We start from the raw sequence: 23,317 nt of genomic DNA on the forward strand, positions 1-23,317 counted from the left end.
GCAAGCGCTGAGAGTGAACTATGTGGAATACCTTCTTATATTTAGCCCTCTGTATAAACAAATGAAGCATAACAGAATGAAGCCTCAATGCAGTGATCACACGGGTTCGCAGCGACCGACTGCGCGTCTGCATGCATATCCACGCGCAATGTTTTGCTTTCACTGTGAGCGTATTTTCGCACCGTGCCGTGAGCTTTAGGCCGCAGAATATGAGCATTTGACAGCACGCTAGCAACCATTGTTGCGTGGACACTATCAGGGCTGTTCAAAAATGATTTAGTTATAGAGACTTCGACGCCTACGGCGACTATGATGTGCCGTCGCGACGATTCAGTATTTTTTGTCTTCTAAATTGGAAATTTCAATATTATTTCTCAAGTGGCGTCGCACTGTATGTTCATCGGTTTTCTCAGCGTGCGATTTCTCTCTGCTTCTCTTTCGTAGTCCATTAATTCATAAAACAAACATGACCATATGCCACGCCTTTTTTTAATGTGCGTCTTATAGCTCTTTTTACGTTCCAGTGAACTTGCCAGTTCTTAGCATCAACAAGTTCATACACCAAACCGTCATGACATTAGCCGGGCAGCGGGTGTGGGCGGGCGTCTCTGCTACCCACCGAACATCGCGCAGTCCCGGCACCGTCGCAGAAATCTTCCTCTTGTCTGTGCTTGCTACATACCCGAGTTGTAGCCGATGGCTGTCTGCCGGCTCTACGTTGCGCCAGCCAAGCTTCACGCAGCTCCTTGCCCCGGGGCTACGTGTGAATAAGGCTGACACCGGGCTCCGTTGCGTACGTCCGACACTGCGGCACTGAGCAGTAGCCTACCATGCTGCAGGCCTCGAAAGGCAGCCACTACCTCTTATAGTAATTCAGATGTTGTCAAGCAGACACCCAAGGCGGTAAAACCTCACCACTTATTCAGAACGGTGGCGCAGGTGGAAAATTTAAGCTTTCCTTTTCAGCTCGCTTCGGCGCTTCTTAAGCAGCCGACGCGGCCGCTGTGCCCATATGATACCTCATGCCACGTCACGCCGACGATGACGCCAGCTTTTCCGGTGGTGGATCTCGCACCCGATATGAAAGACATATTCACTGCTAAAAATATACACGTTGAAATGGAGATATGAACATCGATGACAGCAAGTGATGCATTATCTTTTTATTCAGTTGTCTACCTGTCATATTGGCATTATTGACCCATAGTGACATGGGTTAGACCTGTTTCGAAGGCAGAGAAGCACAGATCAAAACTTGCGTTGAAGAAAGACACTCACGTACATAGATGAAAATAAATAGGCGGTTAAAGTGCTCAAGTATCTGTACATGAAAAGCTTGGTCAGAGAATGAAAGAAGAGGTATAAGGAAGTTGCCAACCACGTGCAGGTTAACTGAAGGTGTAAATAGTCAGGAAGCATCAAAATCAAGGTGAGAGAAGCAGAGACAGCGCATTGGATGCAAGAAATATAGAAACAGAAAAGCGATGGAGATTTACAAGAATGGCAAGAAATTAGAAGAGAAAATATGTACAATAACACAAAGAGCAGTGCCTTCCTATTTGAGGCTCCATCTGGTTGCCTAAGGACAAGAACCAGAATGCCTACCTACCGGGAAAAGCGGGAATTCTTAGGGATCTTGAGTAGTCTGGAAAAAGTCAGGGAAAACTCAGTGAATTTGTGCCTCTATGAGGGAAAATTAGCTGTGATTATATTACAGCTATGAGCAATAATAACAGCGCTAAAAAACGGGACGAGTGAAGGGACACAGACAACAGCGCTGGACACAGCAGCGCTGCTGTCTGTGTCCCTTCACTCGTCCCGTCGTTTAGCGCTGTTTGTATTGCTCGTAATCATGAACCAACCAGCCCAAATTAGCACTCTTTTGCAGTATATTACAGCTAATTACAGGCCTAGGTAGCGGAACAAGGTAGATAGAGATGTTCCGAATAGAAAAAGAATAACCAGAGGCGCACAAAAATGTTCGAATTAAAAGCATGTTTAGCATACAAGATTAACTCAAGAAGGCTAGGTGATTATTTGTCACCGTCCCTTTTAAATTGGGGTGTCTATAAAACATCATTATCATCGTCATCAAACTTTTTCATTGGTTCCCCATATCTTCGCTACCACGCCACCGCTGTCACACATTCGTGGACGTTTTATTGCCCCTACACCGTCGTCCTCACGCGGTCGTCGTTCTACCATCGTCATCATCCCATTCTTTTCATGCGTCAGAGTCATAGCCGGCCCTGGCAGGCCAGTGTTATAGCAAAGTGACTCCTTGCCGGATGTAGTCTGTCGCATATAGCCGGAAGGAACGACGAAAATCTCAGAATGATCACGGCAGATTAACAATTCCATTAACATCAAGTCATCGTGAGATGGGTTCTGCCGGTATTTCTTCCTCTACCGCTATTTTTGAATTCTTGTCCCTCAGCAACCTATATTGGGAAGCATCAATGGCCGTCGAACAAACCATGCCTGAAGATGAAGCCACCATATTAGTTCCACCACAGTTCATCACGTCAAATTTCCATCTTCCTGTCGACCTCTGTCTTATTGACCAAAACATCTGGCGTAGATGAGTTTTCACACGTAAGGGTGGCAAATATTCAGAATTAGGTATATTACAATATTGTAATACTTCTTTTTTCTGAGAAAGGGTCATTACTAATACAACTGGCGACTAAAAGCAAGTGATAACTTTATTTAGAATTTCGGCGTATATTTCCACCTACACGAAGCTGCGTGGTGTTTTCATGGTGTGCTCTAGAGTTTTGCCTGCGAAAAAGAAGGAAAAATAATTGTCAAAACTAGGCTACAATACCTAAAGTTACCAGCAAACCCGTTAATAACCGCATTCAGTACTACCAAAATACACTGCCCGGTTCTGAATCCTGAACAACAGCTCAAACAATTTGCTCAACCCGTAGACCTACTTGATATTTGACTTACGCCCACACTTGCACTGAGCAATTCTTGTGGCTTCGTTTTGAACACAAATAGTATACAATGTAATGTAAAGTTTTCGTCGCTTTTGTTAAAATGTGCATTATTATGTCTATCAGCGGTCGTATTTTGGCCCAATCGTACGCTTATGTACGATTTTATCCCTATGCTCTCTGCGTATTAAAAATTCAGAGCGTAGAGAGAGTCTCATCATGTTTACAGATGGCTTTAGTCAACACCGTTCCAAATCGTGCTAGTAGTAAGTGCACAAGCTCTGCAATTTTTATCGTCTCTGTTGAATGCAGTCGCTGAGCAACAGCTATCTAATTTTCAGACGGTCTGGAAATGCCTCAAATGCCCTTTCTTGTGCGAAATCCCAAGTATTGAACTTTGCCAAACATAATTCTGCTGGCAAGTTAAATTACTCAACAGAAGGGCCACAGTATGGACACCATATTAAGCTTTCGTTCCCTTTCTTAGGACATGGTAAAAGCTTTGTTAAGTATTTTATTGAGAAGGTGGTAAATGCGATCTATAAAGTAGGCGTTTTTTCTACCGATGTCTACTGTCTTGAGGTCAGGTTACACTTGACACAATATCTTTTAATCATGTACAATCGCCAAAAACCAAAATACTGCGTGAAATATTTTCTATTAGCTATAGACCTAATCAAGCTCTCTTTCGAAAAAACAATAACACATGTACAGAAACAACTGAAGCTGATTCTCAGAGTCAACAAACCATGTACTTTTTTCTTTTTTACCGTACGGCGGTTGCATCGGCTTTGATTTGTTTTAGCTCCTTGTCGCAGCGTGAATGGCACAGCAGAAAGAACTCTATCAGAGGACGTGTTTTCTGATCATAACTTTCGGAAATAGTATCGCTTTGGCTACGCCTTCACCATAGGCATGTGCAGATTGGCTTTCTTAGCAAAATTGGTAAATAAAGAGCGCTATCTAGTAGTTTCGGTCTACGTTAATTTTACGTGGCGAGGTCGATGGTTGCTCCCGACATGACATATGTTGAACAACCGAATACGTCTTTTCGTGTTCGTTTAGTGGTGAAATGTAGTAGATACAAGTTGTGGGGTTTCCGGTTCTCGCGGTGGTTGTGTAAAGCCGCTGCGTTGTGTTGCCGGGGGCTCCGTGTCCCTCTCCTCCTTGCCTGGACGGGGTGGCAGCGGGTCATAAAACACTGTCACTCTGCTGTCATCCCGCCCACGCGAAGGTCAACAGGCTTTCGCTATTGGCTAAGATTTTGGCGGGATTCGGGCCCTGCTTGCGTGCACTCCGGGTAAGCGCGCGCAAGACGGGCGCCCGGGGAGACCACATCGGGGCGTCGGAAGGTGCGTACGTATTCCTCTCTGCCGGCGGCGGCCCCCTTTGTCTGCCGCCGGCCGATGGTTACTCCGGCTCGTCGGGGTCCCGGCCTCGGCGGCCGTGCGCGCACTCTTCCGTCGTCTCGATGTCCTGAGGCAGCGTCTGCCGATCGTGCCCCCGTCTGTTCGTCTGTCGTTTCTCTCTATTTCCCTTTTCTCTGCTGTGGGGCGCACGATGGCAGGCGCTGACCGAAGGATAGGCAAATTCTTACTGCTGGGGGTTCTTTGTTCTTTGTTCTCTCTCTGTCGCGGCGCGCCATTCTAGCGGCCACCGGCGACCATTCGGCTTTGTTTTGTCTAATCAGATTCATATTCGGACGTGATGCTAAACGTGTGTTTGTATAGACTCCCAGTGTAATAAATGTACTTTCTGTCTTCTCGAGAGCTTTGCCTAGGGTCTCCCTTGCTGCACGCGCGCGGTCTCGCCTTCCCCTAAGCTGTGGGGCTGGCGGGGCGCGTACGCGCGCGGCTGCGCGTCGGCACACGGAGCGGGCCGGAGTAGGCGTGGACGCGCGGTGCCCTGCGCGTGCGGCGGCTCGGAGTGCTCGAACCCGCGGTGGTCGTCCGGCGCGCGCGGAATCGGAGCGTGCGCGCTGTGAGCGTCGCGGGTGAAGACCACAAAGTGAAGTGTGGTAGGTCGTTTATATTGCTTGCTTTGATTGCGGCTTATACGCGGTGTTTGACAACAATATTTATTGAGTGTTGACGGGCTATTGGATTCTGTTGCTTCCTGTAAGTAACAATTTTCGTTGACAGTGTCTTGGAGCAGCTGACAGCGGCAGCACGAACAACTCGTTGCTCGCCTAGTTGGTGGTCATCGGTTGGTGGTGGAGTGTGGTATAAACAAATCACACGATGCCACTCTGGTGGTGAACGATGGATTACACAGATGCAGAAACAAAGCGTGTCGATTTATATTATCATTGTATTTTTAGCACATGAGTTGTATCACAGTTTAATAATAATGAAAACCAATTCCCAATTTCTTTTCAAGTTAGGTTACTTAAATCGGCCGTAGTCAACCCTAGTCCCTGCGCAGAAGTCATATTGAGTTCGACACATTCGAAATAAAAAAAAGAATCACACACACACCGCTGAGCCACTCTGCATTCACACGGTGCGCTCTATCTTGTATTGTGAAGGGTTTGAAAGCGCACGTAGGCAATGCAACGATGACTTCACGGGTAAGCAGTCGCTTGAATTATTGAACATGCCTATCGCGGAGGCGATATTGTGGCTGAAAATGATAATCGCAGAATACGTCCCCAGAAGTTAGTGAGTGAGTGAGAACTTTATTTAGGTCCTGAGGGGAAATCAATCCGGCGGCTCCACCCAGGTCGGGGCCGGTAGACAGAGTCCTTCGGCGACGGCCCGGGCCCTCTGGACATCCTTGAGCTGAGCGATGAGCTCTGTGCTTCTGAGCGCTGAGTCCCTGGAAGACTGGTCGGGAAAATCAGTGCTCGCGTTGGCAGGGCACAGCCAGAGCATGTGTTCGAAGTTGTTGTATTCGTGGCCGCAGTGTGCGCATTCAGTAGGAAGGTCAGGATTGATCCTGCTTAGTGTTGTTGGTGTGATGTATGTTCTAGTCTGCAACTGTCTGTAAGTGACGGCCTGTGCTTTTTTGAGCTTTGGCTGAGGAGGAGGAAAAATTCTTCGTGATAACCTATGATTTGAAGTGATTTCGTGGTATGATACGAGTGTGTCTTTGTTGTCTAGGTCCCTCCAGGCTGGGTTGAAGCGCGAGGGCGGACCGCAGACGCGGAATGTGAGCTCTCGCGCCAGTTGGTGTGCCCGCTCGTTCGGATTAAAGTCAGGAGGTCCGGAAATGTTGCCCATGTGGGCCGGGAACCATGTGATGTGTGGGAACATGAGGTTGTCTCCTCCCGTTTCTTGGAAGAAGATGGTGTTGATAACCATAGCTGCTTTCCTAGAGACGAGGGCCGACGAGATGGTTTTAATAGCTGTTCTTGAGTCCGGGTAAATGATTGACACTCCTTTGCAGCTTCGAAGGGCCACCGCGATGGCCATTTCTTCTGCTTCGTGAGTGAAGTTGGCAACTACCGTGGCTGCGTTGACGAGTGAGCGATTGGCGTCCACCACAAAGACCGCGTAGGCGCCTCGATTCCAATACCTGGCCGCGTCAACGAAGAAGACTTGCGTTTTGCTACGTTTGATGTTGTCAAGGATTGCCTTCGCTCTCGCTTTTCTCCGCCCTTCGTTGTGGGTGGGGTGTATGTTTCATGGGATGGGATCAACGGTTATTGATCTCTTGGCGTTTGTGCATAGTTTCGACTTCTCTGGTGGCTTGAAGAGGGGCTGTATGCCTACTTCTAGTAAGATCTCGATGCCCGCCCTTGTGAGTTAGAGCGGACTAATGTGGGAGTTTCGTTGTGCCTCAGAGTTCGGTTGCCGTGTTCTGTAGCCACAATTACAGGAGTCGTTCCGTGCTAGTGTTTCTAGGGAGGCTTAGGACCTTTTTCAATCCCGTTCTGATTACTATATCAATTTTATTCAGCTCCGTCTCCTTCCAGTTGAGGAAGGGGGCAGCATAGGTTACGTGGCTGATGAGGAAGGCGTGAAATGCTTTCGTGAGGTTGTCCTCCTTCAGTCCGTCCCTTTTGATGGCGACCCGTGATATGACACTAGTCAAGTTGAGGGTGCTCTTTGTGGTGCGTTTTGTGCCTCCGCGTTGTCATTGCTGTAAGCCCCAATGACCATGCCCAGGACCTTAATTGTGTTACACCTGGGGATGTTTCCTCCATCCCTGGTGTGAAGGTGAACGGGGAGGGAGCTAAGGGGCTGTCTCAGACTGGAGCCTTGTTTGCACAGAAGGAACTCCGATTTGCTGAGGGAGAGCTTCAGTCCCGTGTTTGCAAGAAAAGCTTCCGTGGTGTCCAGCGCTTGCTGTAGGTTCTGCTCCAGAGTGCCTGGAGGCCGCAGAGGCCGCCCATCGCCGGAAGCCGCACCTCACGCTTGCGGTCGCGCGAAAAATTGCACGAATCAAACACTTGTGCTCAAATTTCGGTTTACACTGTGTAAGGTATACACTGTGCACACAATGTAAACGGTAATTTGTGCAGAAGTGCTGGATACGTGCAATTTTTCGCGCGACCGCAAGCATGCGATGCGGCTTGCGGCGATGGGCGGCTCGAGCGTAAATCGGCCCTTACCGACCGGCGCCTTCACCCGCAACCTGATCCGTGCCCGCGTTTTCGACGGACCGCTTGCTGGGAGCGAATTGCAGGCGCCTCCGAGAAGGACGAAGGCGTCGGTGTGGCCAACGGACAACATTGATTTTGTATTTGCTTTCCTCTCCCTTTTCCCTTCACTGCGATGTCTTTTGTAAAATAAACATTCAGTCATGAATGTTTATTTACAAAAGTGTTTATTTACGAGTGAGAATTGTTCTATCGAGGCTCCTGCGTTCGCCGCCGCTACGCCGCCCGAAGAGTCTCACGCAGTTTCTAGTCGCACTCGCGAAGTTACCTCCACAGTGTTGGTCGTAACTTTTATTCCACAGTCTCGAGAGTGGAGTATCCGGATGCCACGCTGGAAGATCTTGCTTTAATTTCAGCCGCCGTATGTGTAGTTATATGTATTGAGCGATAGCGTGTATAATCACGCACTTTTCGTTTCTATAATGCGAGCGCTAAACACTCTCCCTTCTGAGCGCTTACGCGACCGGCACATTCATGCCAATGCGTTTTCCGTAACCCACCACAAATATTCTAGCGCGTTACAACCACTCAGAGGAGATTGGTGTAGAGATGCGCAAATGAGAAAACTCTAAGGACAACGAGCTCAATATTATCATGCGAAGTTGCCAGACGCAAAGCGTTCATCTGGGTAGATGTAGCCACTGATACTTTCCCTTTTTTTAGCCTGGTTACACCAGGCAATATATAACACCGCGCTCAGCTACAAGGCTTCCTCCAATTTGTTTGTTTGTTTTTGTTCTTTTCTTTAATGATGCTTGCGTAGCTCCTTGAGCTTTGGCCTGCACCGATTGTCCCGTCGTCAAGTTTTTCGCCTCAATGACTCACCGAGGTGTCTCAGCGCTCGCGCCTTAGGAGCGTACGAACGTAAAAAAGCCCCCTGTTGACACAGATTGTTGTTCTATAAAAAAACTTACGCATGTCATATAATAGGTTTTAAACACGCATCCCCTAGCACAACAGCCCGAGGCTTTAGCATTACATCGCAGATGCATTTGTCGCTCGAAATAATAATAACCTAACGAGACCTTCCCTCGTTCAAGTAAGAGCTTCGAAACGCGTGACCTGTGGATCGTGTCTAACAGTAACCATTACAAAAGTGATAACACGTCAGTTTCCCCTGTTCATCCAGCATCGACGAAGAGCACAAGCTTCATCCGGATATGGCAGTGCAACTGTTGCTGCTACAAGTGAAATATGGAGCATTACGACAGTACACTTCCCATGTAGACATCTCGCCTAGCACCATCGGCCTCCAAGAAACCAGCACTATACCAAAGCACATAGGCTACAACAAACACAGGTAACCACGAGAAAGCGCACTGGCAGCACTTAACAGCTAACAAAAATATTCCTAACGAAAATAAGGTCATAGACGGCAGAGACACTGACCACAACGTGATCGAAATACTACCAGCCAAAAGATAACACAAATGCGTATTTGTGCCTAACGTATAGACTTCTGAAGCAGAGGAATCAAAGTTTCAACTACCTCGTTACCAAGGCTTCAGCCATTGCCAGAAACGACGGATTGGTGATAGTAGGTCACCTTGAAACAGCACACCAGGCGTGGCCACGGTCAAGGCAACAGCACTACAAAATACGAGGCAACAATATTGTCTCACGCTACTCATGAACCCATACAACTCCACACGGATCAGAAACAGTGTGTCCAGAGATACCGGCCCCTACTTCGCCGTCGTGAAGGAAATACAACAGGCGGAATGTCATAACACACAGGAGACTGTTGGCAGTGTACACTCCATACTAGCCACCGAGCTGCCAATGGCGCACACACGCAAACGAGAGTAACAAAGTGGGATTCCTTTCGAAAACAGAGAAATGACAGTCATATAACAGACCTCAAATCACTGCAACAATTACTACAAACGTTTGCCAGAGGATTTGTATAAACATTCCGAAGAAATTACCCTCACCACAGACACGCCGACTGCAGACCTACACCTACATCTCTGCGAGGCCAGACGCAGCCTAATCAAGATATCATCATCATCATCATCATCATCATCATCCTGGTTACGCCCACTGCAGGGCAAAGGTCTCTCCCATACTTCTCGAACTACCCCGGGTCGTGTACTAATTGTAACCATGTCGTCCCTGCAAATTTCTTAATCTCATCCGCCCACCTAACTTTCTACCACCCCCTGCTACGCTTCCCTTCCCTTGGAATCCAGTTCGTAACCCTTAATGAACATCGGTTATCTTAGGTCCTCATTACATGTCCTGCCAATGTCCGGTCCGTCAAGATATAGCGAGGAGAAAATATCACGCGGAAGTTAAAACGCCGCATAGCGAAGATCACATAAACATCAGCGACGTGCGCGAGTGATCTCACGCAGCAAATATGGAAGCAGATATGTGACAGCCTACAGGGCACCCTCGACACAAGCAAAACGTGGTCGATTCAACGCCAACTCCTGGATCGAACTGAAAGCGAAGCAATCAGTGAACAAACAGTCTAATTAATATTAGACAGTTATTCAGGCATCGACAACGACTTCACCACCGAACTGAAGACGGGATATATATAGGAACCTCCACCAATAGACAGGGACAACCGGCTGAATGCAGCGAAGACGACTGCGAGCTGGACAAAACAATCATGGTTACCGAAGTTCGGCAAGCAATTTATTCGCTAACTTGAAACACCATCCTAGATAAAGGCAAACACCAACAGGTTTCTGAGCAACCTGAACGATCATTCAACACGTGCTCTCACCCAATTATTTCTACGACCCATTGCACGCCGAAAACCACCAGAATAAAAGCATGCAGGCAATGTTCTTATCACTAAACTAGACAAAGCCCTTAACCTGAAGAATCTGAGGCTGGTATCAATGAGACCGTGTACTGCGAAGCTGTTTCAACAAGTCGTTTTGAATGCACCTTAACGCTGTATTCATTGGGCAATACACCTTAACGAACGATCTTTCGTGAGCGTGAACACGGGAGCTGGTGGCATTCACTACTATCAGCGCTGTCTTATGCTGTCACGAAAAGGTTCGCGTATGCTCAGTGGGTGCGGCATAAAGGAGTTTTATAATTCGCTTGCATGACGTCGCTTAATTGTGTTCGTCGTTTGCAACACGATGCTGTCACCGCCGACAAATAAGTACTGGCCTCCGGAAAATGTATATATAATTATTCTTATAAAATGTCATGTGCGTAGAACATATATAAATTGTTATACACTATAAAGATGTATATCTATGATTTGTTCTAGCACGGCAGACTAGCGACTTTCTTTACACTTTGACACTCCTAATGCTAACGCGTTAAAACGTCTACTTTTGCACTTTCTGACGCTTCCACTCGTATTTATAACGTAGCAATACGAAGCGGGGCACTGTGTATCTAGGCCACGTGAAACTCGGCTTTTTATGAAGTCCAAAAGTTTATTGTAGTTGGCTTTTAAGGGAGTAACCGCAATACCATGCTAGAGCTGCCTAGAATAAATATTTGTTGGGTGCTTCTGCCTGCGAACAGGTGCATGCGTACAGTCTCACCTCAATGTGTAGTGCGATCACAGGATCCTCCCATAAGTTGTCCACGGTAACAGCAACTCTGCCATCGGGCTCTACGACGAATGACCTTCCAGTACAAGCGACTGAAGTCTTCACGCCAGAGATGACGTCGCAGTATGTTCCCGGTGGTAAAGACGTCTGAAGAACTGCGTCTAGCCGGAAATCCTCGTTGTTGATGACGACGAACGTCGCCTTTCCACGGCCGAATGCGATTGCATGGTAACCGTTGTCCCACCAGTTGGTGACAGGCGAGAACCCCGCCACATTGTGCAGCTCGACAAGGTTGTAGATCTGTGTCCACCTGGAGTGAAAGTGAAAACAGAGTCTTTTTGCATGCGCGCACAGTGTTTCTACTGCGTCGTCTGCAGTAGAAACACTATACCGGTTTCGTGCTATAAGTTGTGTGTACAATAATACAACACATCAAAGCTGTTGCTGCATACCTTACTGAACTCTCCGGCAGGAACACATATGATATGGAACAGCGAAAAAACATCTCACCAACTGCTCCCTAAATACCGCTCATTGAAAAAAAAATATATGCGTACACCAGTGCAATCGCCTTGTCCAATACATATGTTTCTGCAAGTTTCTCTACAAAAGTAAGACAGTTCGAACAGGAAGAGCTTTAATTTAGTTCTGCTTTGAAATGACTAGGTGTCCCATCGGAATGATTTCTTTCACAGCGCTGCTGGGAGTGCGGCTATAAAAAGAAACGTTCGAAAACGCTATAAGCCAGTTTTCACGGTTACATTAAAGAAACTACATAAGGGACGTAGTTTAAATTTTCAAACACTGTGGCTAACAATAAGAGCAATGTATAGTCCAGTTCAAAAGTTTGTGTGTGAGTTCGCAGTTTACTGAAAGTTGTTAAGTACTAAATTTGGACTCGTTAGGAAGCGTTATTTAGGAAGCGAAGGCTTCAAATTATTCCCGCCTAACTGAAGAGACCAGACACAGAAGAGGCTTAGAATGTTTAGGATATGCGTCTTCCACAATGGGTAACACTTACCGAACATTGTTGATTACTCGTCTTCAGTGAAAGCTTATGCACCAACAAAAGTAAGCAGTTACTTTTCCCGCGTCTCCTAGGTTGTCTTTTCAAGGCAAGGTGCTTATATTTTGTTAAAGTAGTATGCATGTTATGAGTGGCGAAAGTAAATGTTTATTCGATGTAGTTTATTTACAGCTTTCTAGAAGTTTACTTATTCAAGCGTTCAACAGTGTGAAGCTGCTGTTATCCACAATACTTCTCAAAATCATAATACAACGGGAAGATGTCAACTTCAAACTCAGTAAAAACAGTGGCGATCTCGAGTGTACTGTGGGCGAAAAGTTTGTGTTTTGTCATCAGCAGAATTGCGCTACAAAAAGTTATTGCTCCCTCCTTTTCACGGTCTCTGCACGCGTGATAACGAGGAATGCACTTAGTCCTCCGTGAACTATACAAGCCTCCTCGTTTTTGTAGGAAGCAACGAAGGAGAAGGGGCCGGGTAGTGTGCACGGAAAATTTCAGTTTTGTGGGATTTACGGCGTTTGCAATAAATTGCCTATGACAGTGCTCCAGAGCCTTATGAGTATGTTTTACGAGCAACGCAGAATTTTCCAGCTGCCTTGGCGCAACTGCAGATGCCAGCAAGGCCAAGTTCAACGAACTTAGAGGGACCGCTATCGAAAATTTGTCCCAAGTTCAAACGCATTGGCATAAATTACTGCTTTTGTAAAACATTTCCTTTATCATGTGCTCGAAACTATACCGCTGCCGTTAGCAGTTACGTTTTTCTATGACTCTAGGTAATTCAGCCGCCCAAAAATTTATATCATGTAAAATGCGGGGCGTGTTGACTCAATGTCTCGTGGAATCGTTGCATTGGCGGCTGAAGTAAAAGCGTGAAAAGCAATTACCGACCCCTTGTATTCTTAGTTTTTTGGTGCGTGATAGCACATTCACCTGGTGTCCTCGGTGAAATAAACGCGTTAGCTTCTTTACCTTGGCAACAGTAAGGTGCAGGCAAATTTAACAGTGAGTGGGTTAAATGCTACCTTAGCAGTAAGAACGTATGCAAGTGCTTTGGAGCGTCATGGCAGGCGCAGAATTTAGCATGTTGCTCTGGCATAGCTACAAATACCACAAGTCAAATTTAGTACAAATTTACGGAGTGCTTTAGCGAAATTACATGCTGCGTTACATGGTTGGTGATAAATAGCAGCTTCCAAATGGAGTGCTTTGAAGTGTCGCACGGCCACGATCATCTACGTTTCCTAATATCCCGACGTCACTGTCGTACGGCGTTTATACTTCCCAGAACAAGCGGTCGCGATAATGTAATTTGCGACAAAAGTTTCACTTTCATGTCTTCATAAAAGAAAGCATCACAAATACCTACTCAACCCACGTTTTTTGCCTAATTTCATGTGATCAGACATTGTTGGTTTTTCAGATGTTCTCGATTAACTAAACTAGGTATATATTGTTTCTATTTACCAAAAGTAAAGAACACGCTATAGGCGATCTGTAGGAAAATTTGGAAGTGTGCGGACTAATTACTGCTTTCGCAATAAATTGGATATGAAAGCGATAAGGTGATTCCTAACTGTTATCCCTTTGCCATTACCGCCGACGTTTTCGCAGCTACCCTGAAAGAAATGTGTACGGAACCTGGATGAAACTGATGCAATATCGAAAAGGAGGGAGCGACAAGGGGCAAGTGCGCGCTATGGTCGATATTTAAGTGAAATACATTGTGCAGATGACTTACTGTCATTTTAAGACTGGCTTAACCAGCGCTAGAAAGCGTTATAAGGTGGCAAGGTTCCAAACGGACCAGTCATAATGGGCAACATTTCCAAGTCTGTGATTTAAATAAAGGCAACTGAAACTCTTACTTCCACAGCACAAAATTAGCAGCTTCGCTTGGAATTCGATTATGACAGTTCAAAATTGACAGTTTCGAGAGTGTTACCGTGGATAAATTAGATGCTAAATAGGAAACTACGATAGTACTAACGCGTAGTTAGATGACAGCACGATTTCAGTTCCGCATAAGGCCGTCACGGGAAATGTAGGTCTGAAAGTTAGTGCACAAACAAAATGATGCCTTGATCACATGAAGTGGTGAAAGAGCCGAAGGAATGTGTTTTGGTAAGAACTAATTTATTCATATTTCTTTATTCTTTTCTTTGCCAAGAATAAGTACAGGCTTCGGAGCTGTGCACACAAATTTCAAGCAAAGCTAACCTTAAACAGGTAACATCGCCAGGAAAGTGCGCATCCGTTGTAAATCTTCCGTGGTATAGTTTTCTAATCTCCTGTGAAGTTAAACATATTGGGAGCCTATATCGACAGCATGGTGCATGTTTCTGTTGGTAGTCTAACAGATAGAATTGTACAGAAGCATCAACAAAGGTAAATACCATGGCGCTTGGTCATGACGTGGGAGGCAGGGTGCCAAGAGGACGTTCTGTGCTTAGAACTGTCGAACTATTGCGGAATACTCGAACAGTTCGGCTGGGGCGAGAGTGTTACAAAATCTACGGTAATCTGTCAAAACAATAAAAAGCACCAAGAATAAACGCACCATTGCTTCATAGTGCTACGGGGTATGTTCCCACTGACGAAGAGCTGAGCAGGAAGAAGACGACGACAACGATTAGATGCTAGCGCGGGCTGTTGCCTCTTGGCCTAGCGCAGCGTATTTTCCTTGTAAATATATTTGTACATAGCTTTTCGTCTGCGTCACCCTACGTAACATATCTGGTGGAGGTGGACGTTCCCTGTACCTCGTCACGGAGCTTCGCAGTGGCCGGTACGTCGAGCCTTCCGTCATGGCTCCCGGCGACGACAACCCGACTCCGCCGGCTCCGACACCTGCTGCCCCTTCGACGACCTACATCACTCTCCTCGCTACCCGTGATCCTGGCGTCTTCTCGGGCACGATGGGGAAGACGTCGATGACTGGATCAGCCTCTATGAACACGTCAGCCGCAATAACCGGTGGGACCCTACTATCATGCTAGCTAACGTAGTCTTTTACCTCGGTGGCACACCTCGAGTTTGGTTGCGGACGCACGAAGAGGAGCTCACCAGTTGGGATTCGTTCAAGCAAAAGCTCCGAGACTTGTTCGGCAACCCCTACGGTCACAAACTTGCCGCGCAGAAGGCGCTTTCCGGCCGTGTGCAGACGTCAACAGAGCCCTATGTCACGTACATTCAGGACGTCCTGGCTCTGTGCCGCAAAGTTGATGCACACATGCCTGAGTCAGACAAGGTATCCCACATCCTCAAAGGCATTGCCGATGACGCCTTCAACTTGCTCGTATTCAACAACGTCGCGACGGTGGATGCTGTTATCAAAGAGTGCCGCCGCCTGGAACTCGCTAAAAGCAGACGTATCGATCAGCAGTTTGCCCGTCTGCCCAACACCCCAGCGACTTCTTCCTGTACCGACGCTCCTCGTCCCAACAACACCGGCGATATTACCAAGATCGTTCGGCGTGAGATTGAGGCCGCCTATCCGGCTGCCTTCGACTCCAGCCCCACCAACGCACCGGCAGTCACGGTTTCCCTGATCCAGGCAGTTGTCCGCCAGGAGTTCGAAAACATGGGCCTTCACACCATCTGCTCGGCCCATCACCCTGATACCCATCCGGCTTCTTTGATTCCGCCCCGTCCCGCATCGTCTTACCCACCACGTTTCCGCAACCCAGCTGAATGGCGCACTGCTGACCAGGGGCGTAGCCAGGGGGGGGGGGGGCTTATGGGGCTTCAGCCCCCCCCCCCGAAATTTTTTCGTGCTGTCCATGCACCGCCGACCAAAGCGACCCCCGGCGCCGGAAATCACTCTGGATTTTGTCTAGAATGTCTTTTTGACGCTCGAAAGGACATTTAACCGCGAAGATTGCAAACTCGGACTAGATTTCGTGGCAACGCCCATAAATCGGGAGTCACATAACGCCAAGCAGTCCCATCCGAGCACAAAGTTTCAAGGGCGCTTTGATGGTGAACGGGCTCGCCGCGGCATCTCACTGAGGCCACCGAATCTATGGAGCGCATGGATATCAATTTCGAAACTTTATGGGTATAAATCTCATAAGCTCTTGATGTGAAAGGTGCATTGACATTTCCAAAGTTGTGCTTTAGATTTTCAATTGCGGAACTTTGTGGGTTTAATGTTGTTATAAGCATTTGACGCCAAAGGTCTATTCACTTTTCTAAAGTCTTACATCGGAACATACAACGAGACAAACCAAATCAACACACTAGCAGACGAGTTGACAAAGCAGGCAGCGAGGTCGAATGAGACGAAGGGTTGGGGTGGTTCATTTGTGCCGTCATGTCACATAAAAAAATATCAACATTTTTTTAAACCTACGCCAGAACATCCATGTCAAGACACTAAAGCCAGCCAAAGTAACTACGTTCTTATTTATTTTTTCTACTTTGACTTTTATTCGCGAGGAGACATTGAGCCTCTTCAATTTTTTTTTTGTTCTCGCTACCCTACCCGCAGGCTGCCAGAGCCAGCCAGAGCCAGCCAGAGCGCATACGTTTTTTCTCGTATGGCCCCAACCACCGGGCGGTGCACTTCGGTGCGCGTTCGGTTTGCTCTGGCCGAGTGGATTTTCACCGGACAGAGTTTTGGACGCTTTCTGGCTGGCAGACGAGAAAAAAAAAATGGTCGCTCGCCGCCATCACTGTGGGGACTCGAAGGATTGCACCGCATTCCTTGAGCGGAACCTTTCCGGAAAGTCTTGTTTTTTCGCCGCTGTAGGATATTGAGCACTATGCGTATGGTTCTCAGTGGACCAAGCGTCTCATGTTTTCTTCGGTATTCCTTCCGTAGCCCCATTAGGTGCCCGAAGCAGGCATTAGATTCTGGCCAACATACTTTCCTATGCCTTTTTTTTTCATTTCGGTGCCTCCGCCTCACAGTAAAAAATACATTGTTGCGGCGCAGCGAATTGTCGCATGGTGAAAGTCCGATTTTGATGCTTCTTTTGCGGAAAGTAATGGGCGACGGGACGCTTCAGTTGCCGGATACGTTTATTATATTATTGCGAAAGCAATTATATGGACACTCCAGGCGTATTCCTGCCATCGCCCTGATGTTTTGTATAAAGTCTCGCCCTGATGTTTCGTATGATGTTTCGTATAAAGTGTGATTACATCGTGAGCACGCGCTGCATGCTGTATGTGCGAGTAAAAGCGTAGGAGGGGAGGTGGAATGGTTGAGCCGACGATGGTGGCTCAGTCTTGTGTGCGCAAAGGAGAAAAGCGGGGAGCAAGCGCGCCGCGTGCCGTCGCGCGCGATACATCGGGGGGAGTGGATGGAATGGGGGCGGAATCTAGGATTCTGTGAATCTACGATTGTGCAACATGTTTATTTGCCTTGTTCGACGCATTATATACAGTTACTTCTTACATACATACTTCTTACATACATACTTCTTACATACTTCTTCTTCTTACATTGGAGACTTATAACGTATGCTTAAATATCTTGTTGCGAGGTTTTGTATATACATGTAGTGAACTTTGTTTCCAGTGACACTTTTTTCTCCTTTATCAAGCCGTATTTTCGCATTTGCATATCCCATTGTATCTTTGCATTTCTAATGTACGAGGGTGAGTCAAATGAAAGTGAGCCTACCCTAACCGCGAAATAATGGTTCGGTTCATTATCTGCGAGGCATGCGCGTAGGAGAACGGCATGTCTCATTTACAAAAGTGACACGCAGGTGTGAAGATAAATGTTCTTTAATGCTCTCATACACTGGGTTGAATATGGTTGCGTCACACAATGGACACTTCAAAAGTTGAACAGCTCGGTGTCGCGAAGTTTTTGACAGCTGAAGGTGTTTCCAAAACAGAAATTAATCACCATATGACTGCCGTGTACGTTGAATACTGCATTTCATTGACCACTGTGAAGCGTTGGAGCAAACGGTTCAAAGGACGTTGCAAAGACATTCCAAGACCGGGCCAAAACCATCGTGCAATCACCCCCCACACAATTTCAAAGGTTCATGAGCTGCTGAGGGGAGGACGAAGAAGAAGTGCACGGAGCAGACACGTCTCTCACATCGGCTCCGTCTTTTTCGATGTTCCGCTGGCCAATTTTTCGAGGTACGACGATTTCAAGCACATCATCAGATTCGTGAAGTTGCCCAGACTCGACTGATACGAAGTTTCGAGGCGGGAACCAATTTTTGACAATTTTATTGGACTTTCTCTGTTCACCCCACTACGTGCGGAGCTAACCCTAGCGAGGAGCAGGGCCCATTAGGCCTTGACGGCCTACGCGCCAGGGGGACATGACAGACTCCCGTATGGAAGACGAAGAGGACAACAACGAGGAAGATTTCGGTTGGCAAGTGGCTACCGGACGACGATCCCGTGCTGGAAAGAAGAGCAGCAACGCGGCGAACGCGACGCCAAGTACCTCGCAAGCGTCCGGCGGCAGCAAGGGACCCGCCACCAACACCGGCTCGATCAAGTACCGTATAGTAAAGGCCTCAAGGATGCCCCAACTGCCCGAGGAGCATCGGAAAATTATAATCAGGCCACGAGGAGGACTAAATTTGAGCAAAGTAAGTACCACCGCTATTGGAACTGCAGTGATCGAGGCTTCAGGCCTAACGGCAGAGCAAGCAAGTGAAGACATGGTGTGCCCCAACTTCACGCAAAATATCGTGGTGGTGAGCACTCCTGAACCAGAACATGCGGCAAGGTACGTGAGAATGAAGTCCTTCAAAATCGTGGAAACGGAGTACGAGGTCAATGCGTACGAGACGGCCCCGCACGCCACGTGCAAAGGGGTGATTAGACAAGTCGACATCAGGGACTCCCAGTCTACTATCACAAGGAATATCGTGCATGAGCGCAACCTGCTCGCTTTGGCCGCCAAGCGCATCAAGACGTCAGGCTCAGTCATCGTCCTCTTCGATGGACTGAAAGTGCCAAACTTTGTGCGCTACGGGCCGACCTTGTTGAGATGTTATCTCTACAGGAAACAATTTGATGTGTGCTTCACTTGTGGTAGGGTAGGACACCGCTCGGACGTGTGCCCCACGCCGGACTCTGTTCAGTGTAAAGGGTGTGGAGCCCCCAACCCACGAGCGGACCACGTTTGCACGCCCAAGTGCAAGTTCTGTGGAGGAGACCATCCCACCGGAGACAAGGTGTGCAAGCAGAGATTTCAAACACCCTATGTGGTACGAGCTCGCCGAAGGGAACGCGCCCGGTCCCGATCGGCCACGAGGGAGAGAAGCCGCTCCAAGTCGGGAGGATCGCAGGTGCAAAGGGAACGCGCCCGGTCGCGATCGGCCGCGAGGGAGAGAAGCCGCTCCAAGTCGGGAGGAGCCCAGGCGCTCTTAGAAGATGGAACACCCGGTGCCAAGCCGACAGTTGGGACCGCCTGGGCGGATAAAGTCAAAGGTACGGTGAGAATCGTTGGTGGCGCCACTACGCCGGCGGTGACTGAAAGCAATGATGCCAGAATAGAACAGTTGATTAGGAAGGTAAACTCTTTGCGTAAAGCTAATGCAGAGCTGACCAAACAGGTAGCAGAACTGAAAAAGAAGGCACAGCCGAGCCCTGCCAGCGTAGCAGTAGCAAGACCAGTAGGTCAAAGCAACGAACCAGGAGAGGGAGATAACTCCCCCGCCCCGAAAAAAAGAGCAGTAAGCCCCGAAACTGACTCGGTTTTCGAAGTCCTTAGCGAGCTGAAAGAGGTAATCAAAGAAATTAGAGAAACGACGGAAAGGACTAACTTTAAAGTGGATAAACTATGGAAATGGAGGTTAACGGCCGAACAGCGATTCAAGAAACTCGAAACGAAATGCGACGACGACGAATTCTTGCCGTCAGAATCAGAAAGCGTAAAATCGCTCTCCGGAACGTCAGGGGGCGCTCCAAAGAGATCGATCGCGGGTAACAGCAAAATTAACTCATTCAATAATCATGGATAGCGCCCACAGTTTTAGTGTGTGGCAGTGGAATTGTCGCGGATTCCACAACAAAAAGGCATCGCTGCGCCAATTAATTAGATCGATGGGGGTCAAACCAAAAGTAATTATGCTGCAGGAAACTTTAGCGGACGAAGTAAAGCTAACCGGGTACAAATCGGTATGTAGAGAAAAAGATTCCGGAAGGGGATTGGCCACCCTCGTTGACAAAAAGCTACCCTTTATCGAACACGATATCCATCTCGGACTGAGTAAAATAGAGTATATCCTAGTAGAAGTCGTACTCAAAAGGCACAAGGGCAGGGCGCAGAGTATCTTCTGCCTGAACATTTATAGCAGTCCCACCTACAAGAAACAAAGCTTTAGGGCACTTTTCAACAAGGCACTCGCTGTCGCAAAGAGCTCTCCGCTCATCATCGGAGGGGACTTTAATGCCCCCTACCAAGCGTGGGGATACGCTTGGAATACAAAGAAAGGTGAGGGGTTATGGAACCTTGCCATGGACCTGGGACTGTGCCTGATCACAGATCCGACTTTCCCCACCCGCTGTGGCACGTCCACGTGCAGGGACTCTACGCCCGACCTAACTTTTGTCAACAACTCTAAACAAGCTAGTTGGGAAAACTCGGGCACCGATCTAGGCAGCGACCACTATATCATACACATAGGTATAGGTATGCCGAAACAAGAGGCTAGAACCTTTCGGTGCACGGACTGGGACCTTTTTAGGAAAGTTAGAGCGAAGAGACTAGAATCGGAACCGATAGAAGCGGGCAGACAGTCCTTCCAGACCTGGGTCAACCAGCTCGAAGAGGACCTCAGGGAGGCCACTAAAGAAATTAAGACAAGAAAACATAGAGAGCATGGACAGTAGGCTCGCGCATCTGATCGAGGCCAAACAATCCATTCTGCAAAGATGGAAAACGCAAAGACTGAACCGAAAGCTCAGGAAAAAGATAGCGTTACTAAACAGACAGATCGAGGAGCATTCGAGAACGCTCGTGAAACAGCAGTGGGACGAAGTTTGCCACTTGGCAGACGGCAGAATCAAACATGGAGGCAGTTGGAACATCCTCAAACATCTATTGAACGAGAGCGACACTAAGTCAAACAAGAGAACAGCAATTACAAAACTGGTACACCAAGTCAGCCAGTGCACGACTCAGGAGGTAGTGATGAGGCAGCTCGCGGACAAATATCTCCCGCTCGAACAACCGGGCGATAGCGACGAACGCGTGGAGTACATGGGAGGACCGTGCGAGGAAATGGACCGCGATTTCACCGAGGGTGAGGTACGGGCCGCCCTCCATGGTCTCTCTAGTAGATCGGCAGCCGGACTCGACGGTATTACCAATAAACTCTTAATGAATCTAGACGATGAGTCGATCACTTTCCTGACGGATCATTTCACCGAGTTGTGGAGAAAGGGAGACTATCCGGAGGAATGGAAGATAGCTAACACCATCCTCATACCGAAACCGGGCAAACCACTCCATCTGGATAACCTACGTCCAATATCGCTTACATCGTGCATAGGTAAAGCTATGGAACACGTTATTCTTAATAGACTCACTAGATACGTCGAGCAAAATGACATACTCCCGTATAACATGATCGGTTTCCGCCCCGGACTATCGACTCAGGACGCCATGCTCCTGATCAAACACCAGTTCATACACGTTAGCCCGGTGCACGCGAGAGCGATTCTGGGACTAGACGTCGAAAAAGCTTTCGATCGCATACAGCACAAGGCCATCCTCGAGGTCCTGTCCGAGCTGGGGTTGGGCGAGAGGCTATACAGTGTAGTCAAGGCGTTTCTGGGCGGTAGGCAAGCAAGCCTCACGCTAGGTGAACTAAAATCAAAGGTGATGAACCTGGGAAACAGGGGCACCCCGCAAGGGGCCGTACTTTCGCCCATGCTATTTAATCTAGCAATGACCAGAGTCGCGAGGAAACTGGAGAGCATAGAAGGTATACACTTTGCAATATACGCCGATGATATAACCATATGGAGCGCCAACGGTAACGTAGGCCAAACGGAGACCAGACTGCAAGAGAGCATACACGCCGTGGAAAGCACGCTAGGCGAGATGGGACTCAACTGTTCGGCGGCAAAGTCGGATCTTTTGGTCCTAAAACATCGACGCAGGGGTCGAAGACCCAGGGGCTACGTCCCCGGGGAGGAACCCAAGATTATGTTACGCTGTCACGACGGATCCGCGATCAGGCAGGTGGAAAATATTAAAGTTTTAGGCTTCCACATTGCAGCGGGAGGTACCAACCTGAATGCCATTCAGCACATTTCCAACAAGACGGACCAAGTCATCAGATTACTAAGGAGAATCAGCAACAGACACAGAGGCCTGGGTGAGGACAGCGCTCTAAGGCTAGTGCATGCCTTCGCTCTATGTCACTTCACCTACTTGGCAGGTCTATTTAAATGGTCGCAGGCCGAGCTGAACAAGCTAAACACTCTGATCAGAAAGTTAGTGAAGGCTACCCTAGGTATACCCATCAGCACCTCGAACGTGAAGCTCATGAACCTAGGCGTGCACAATACGATAGAAGAGATGGCGGAAGCGCAACAGATGGCGCAGCAGGAAAGACTGACGAAAACGCGAGCGGGCAGGCTTATACTCAAAGCGATAGGGAGAGACCCAAATAGATCAATGAACCCGAAGGAATCCGAGGTAGAATTGAGCGCGAAACTTAGAGACGCGATCAGAACCACCCCCCTCCCGAGAAATATGCACCCGGAACACAATGTTAGCAGGAGAAAAGCGAGAGCGAAAGCTTTGTTGAAAGAAATTGAACAGCTAGGACAACAGGCGGCCCTTGTAGACGCTGCCTGGGTCAAAGGCAAAGAGGCCTACACCGCCGTGGTGGTCGACAGCCGGGGCGAGGTACGGGACGCCATCACCATCTTCACTAAGGATTCCACGGTGGCGGAGCAAGCCGCGATTGCTCTAGCCATCAGGAACCGTAAATGGTCTTTCATCTATAGCGATTCCAAAGCAGCAATTAAGAGCTTTGACAAAGGCTATGTAGCTGGGACTGCGGCTAAAATTATCGACAAGGTCGAAACTATCAAAACTGAAATCCGATGGTTTCCTGCACATATGGGACAAGTGGACGAGACTCGGCCCAACCTCAACGAGGTGACGAACGACCTGGCACGAGGACTTGCTTGCCGTGCCGGTCAGAACCGAACCGACGCCCACTACCATTCCGGGGAACATAAAGATCACTTACTAACTTACAAC

General features: G+C 48.1%; 1 protein-coding gene across 2 annotated transcripts in view; it reads right to left on the reverse strand.

Annotated features, from left to right (window-relative positions):
- Window positions 1–1,564: 1,564 nt before the first annotated feature.
- The window catches only part of LOC135904298 (pancreatic alpha-amylase-like), a 155,750-nt gene continuing 133,997 nt past the window's right edge, over window positions 1,565–23,317 (reverse strand). For both annotated transcript variants that reach the window (XM_070533596.1, XM_070533597.1), the window contains 2 exons: window positions 11,070–11,388; window positions 1,565–1,645 (listed from right to left, as the gene is read on the reverse strand). In XM_070533596.1, coding sequence (XP_070389697.1) covers window positions 1,628–1,645; window positions 11,070–11,388 — 337 coding nt within the window. In that variant the 3' untranslated portion in view covers window positions 1,565–1,627. The remainder of the gene's footprint in view (window positions 1,646–11,069; window positions 11,389–23,317) is intronic.

The sequence above is a fragment of the Dermacentor albipictus genome, chromosome 2 (genome assembly GCF_038994185.2).
Source record: "Dermacentor albipictus isolate Rhodes 1998 colony chromosome 2, USDA_Dalb.pri_finalv2, whole genome shotgun sequence".
In the NCBI taxonomy this organism is placed as follows: domain Eukaryota; kingdom Metazoa; phylum Arthropoda; class Arachnida; order Ixodida; family Ixodidae; genus Dermacentor; species Dermacentor albipictus.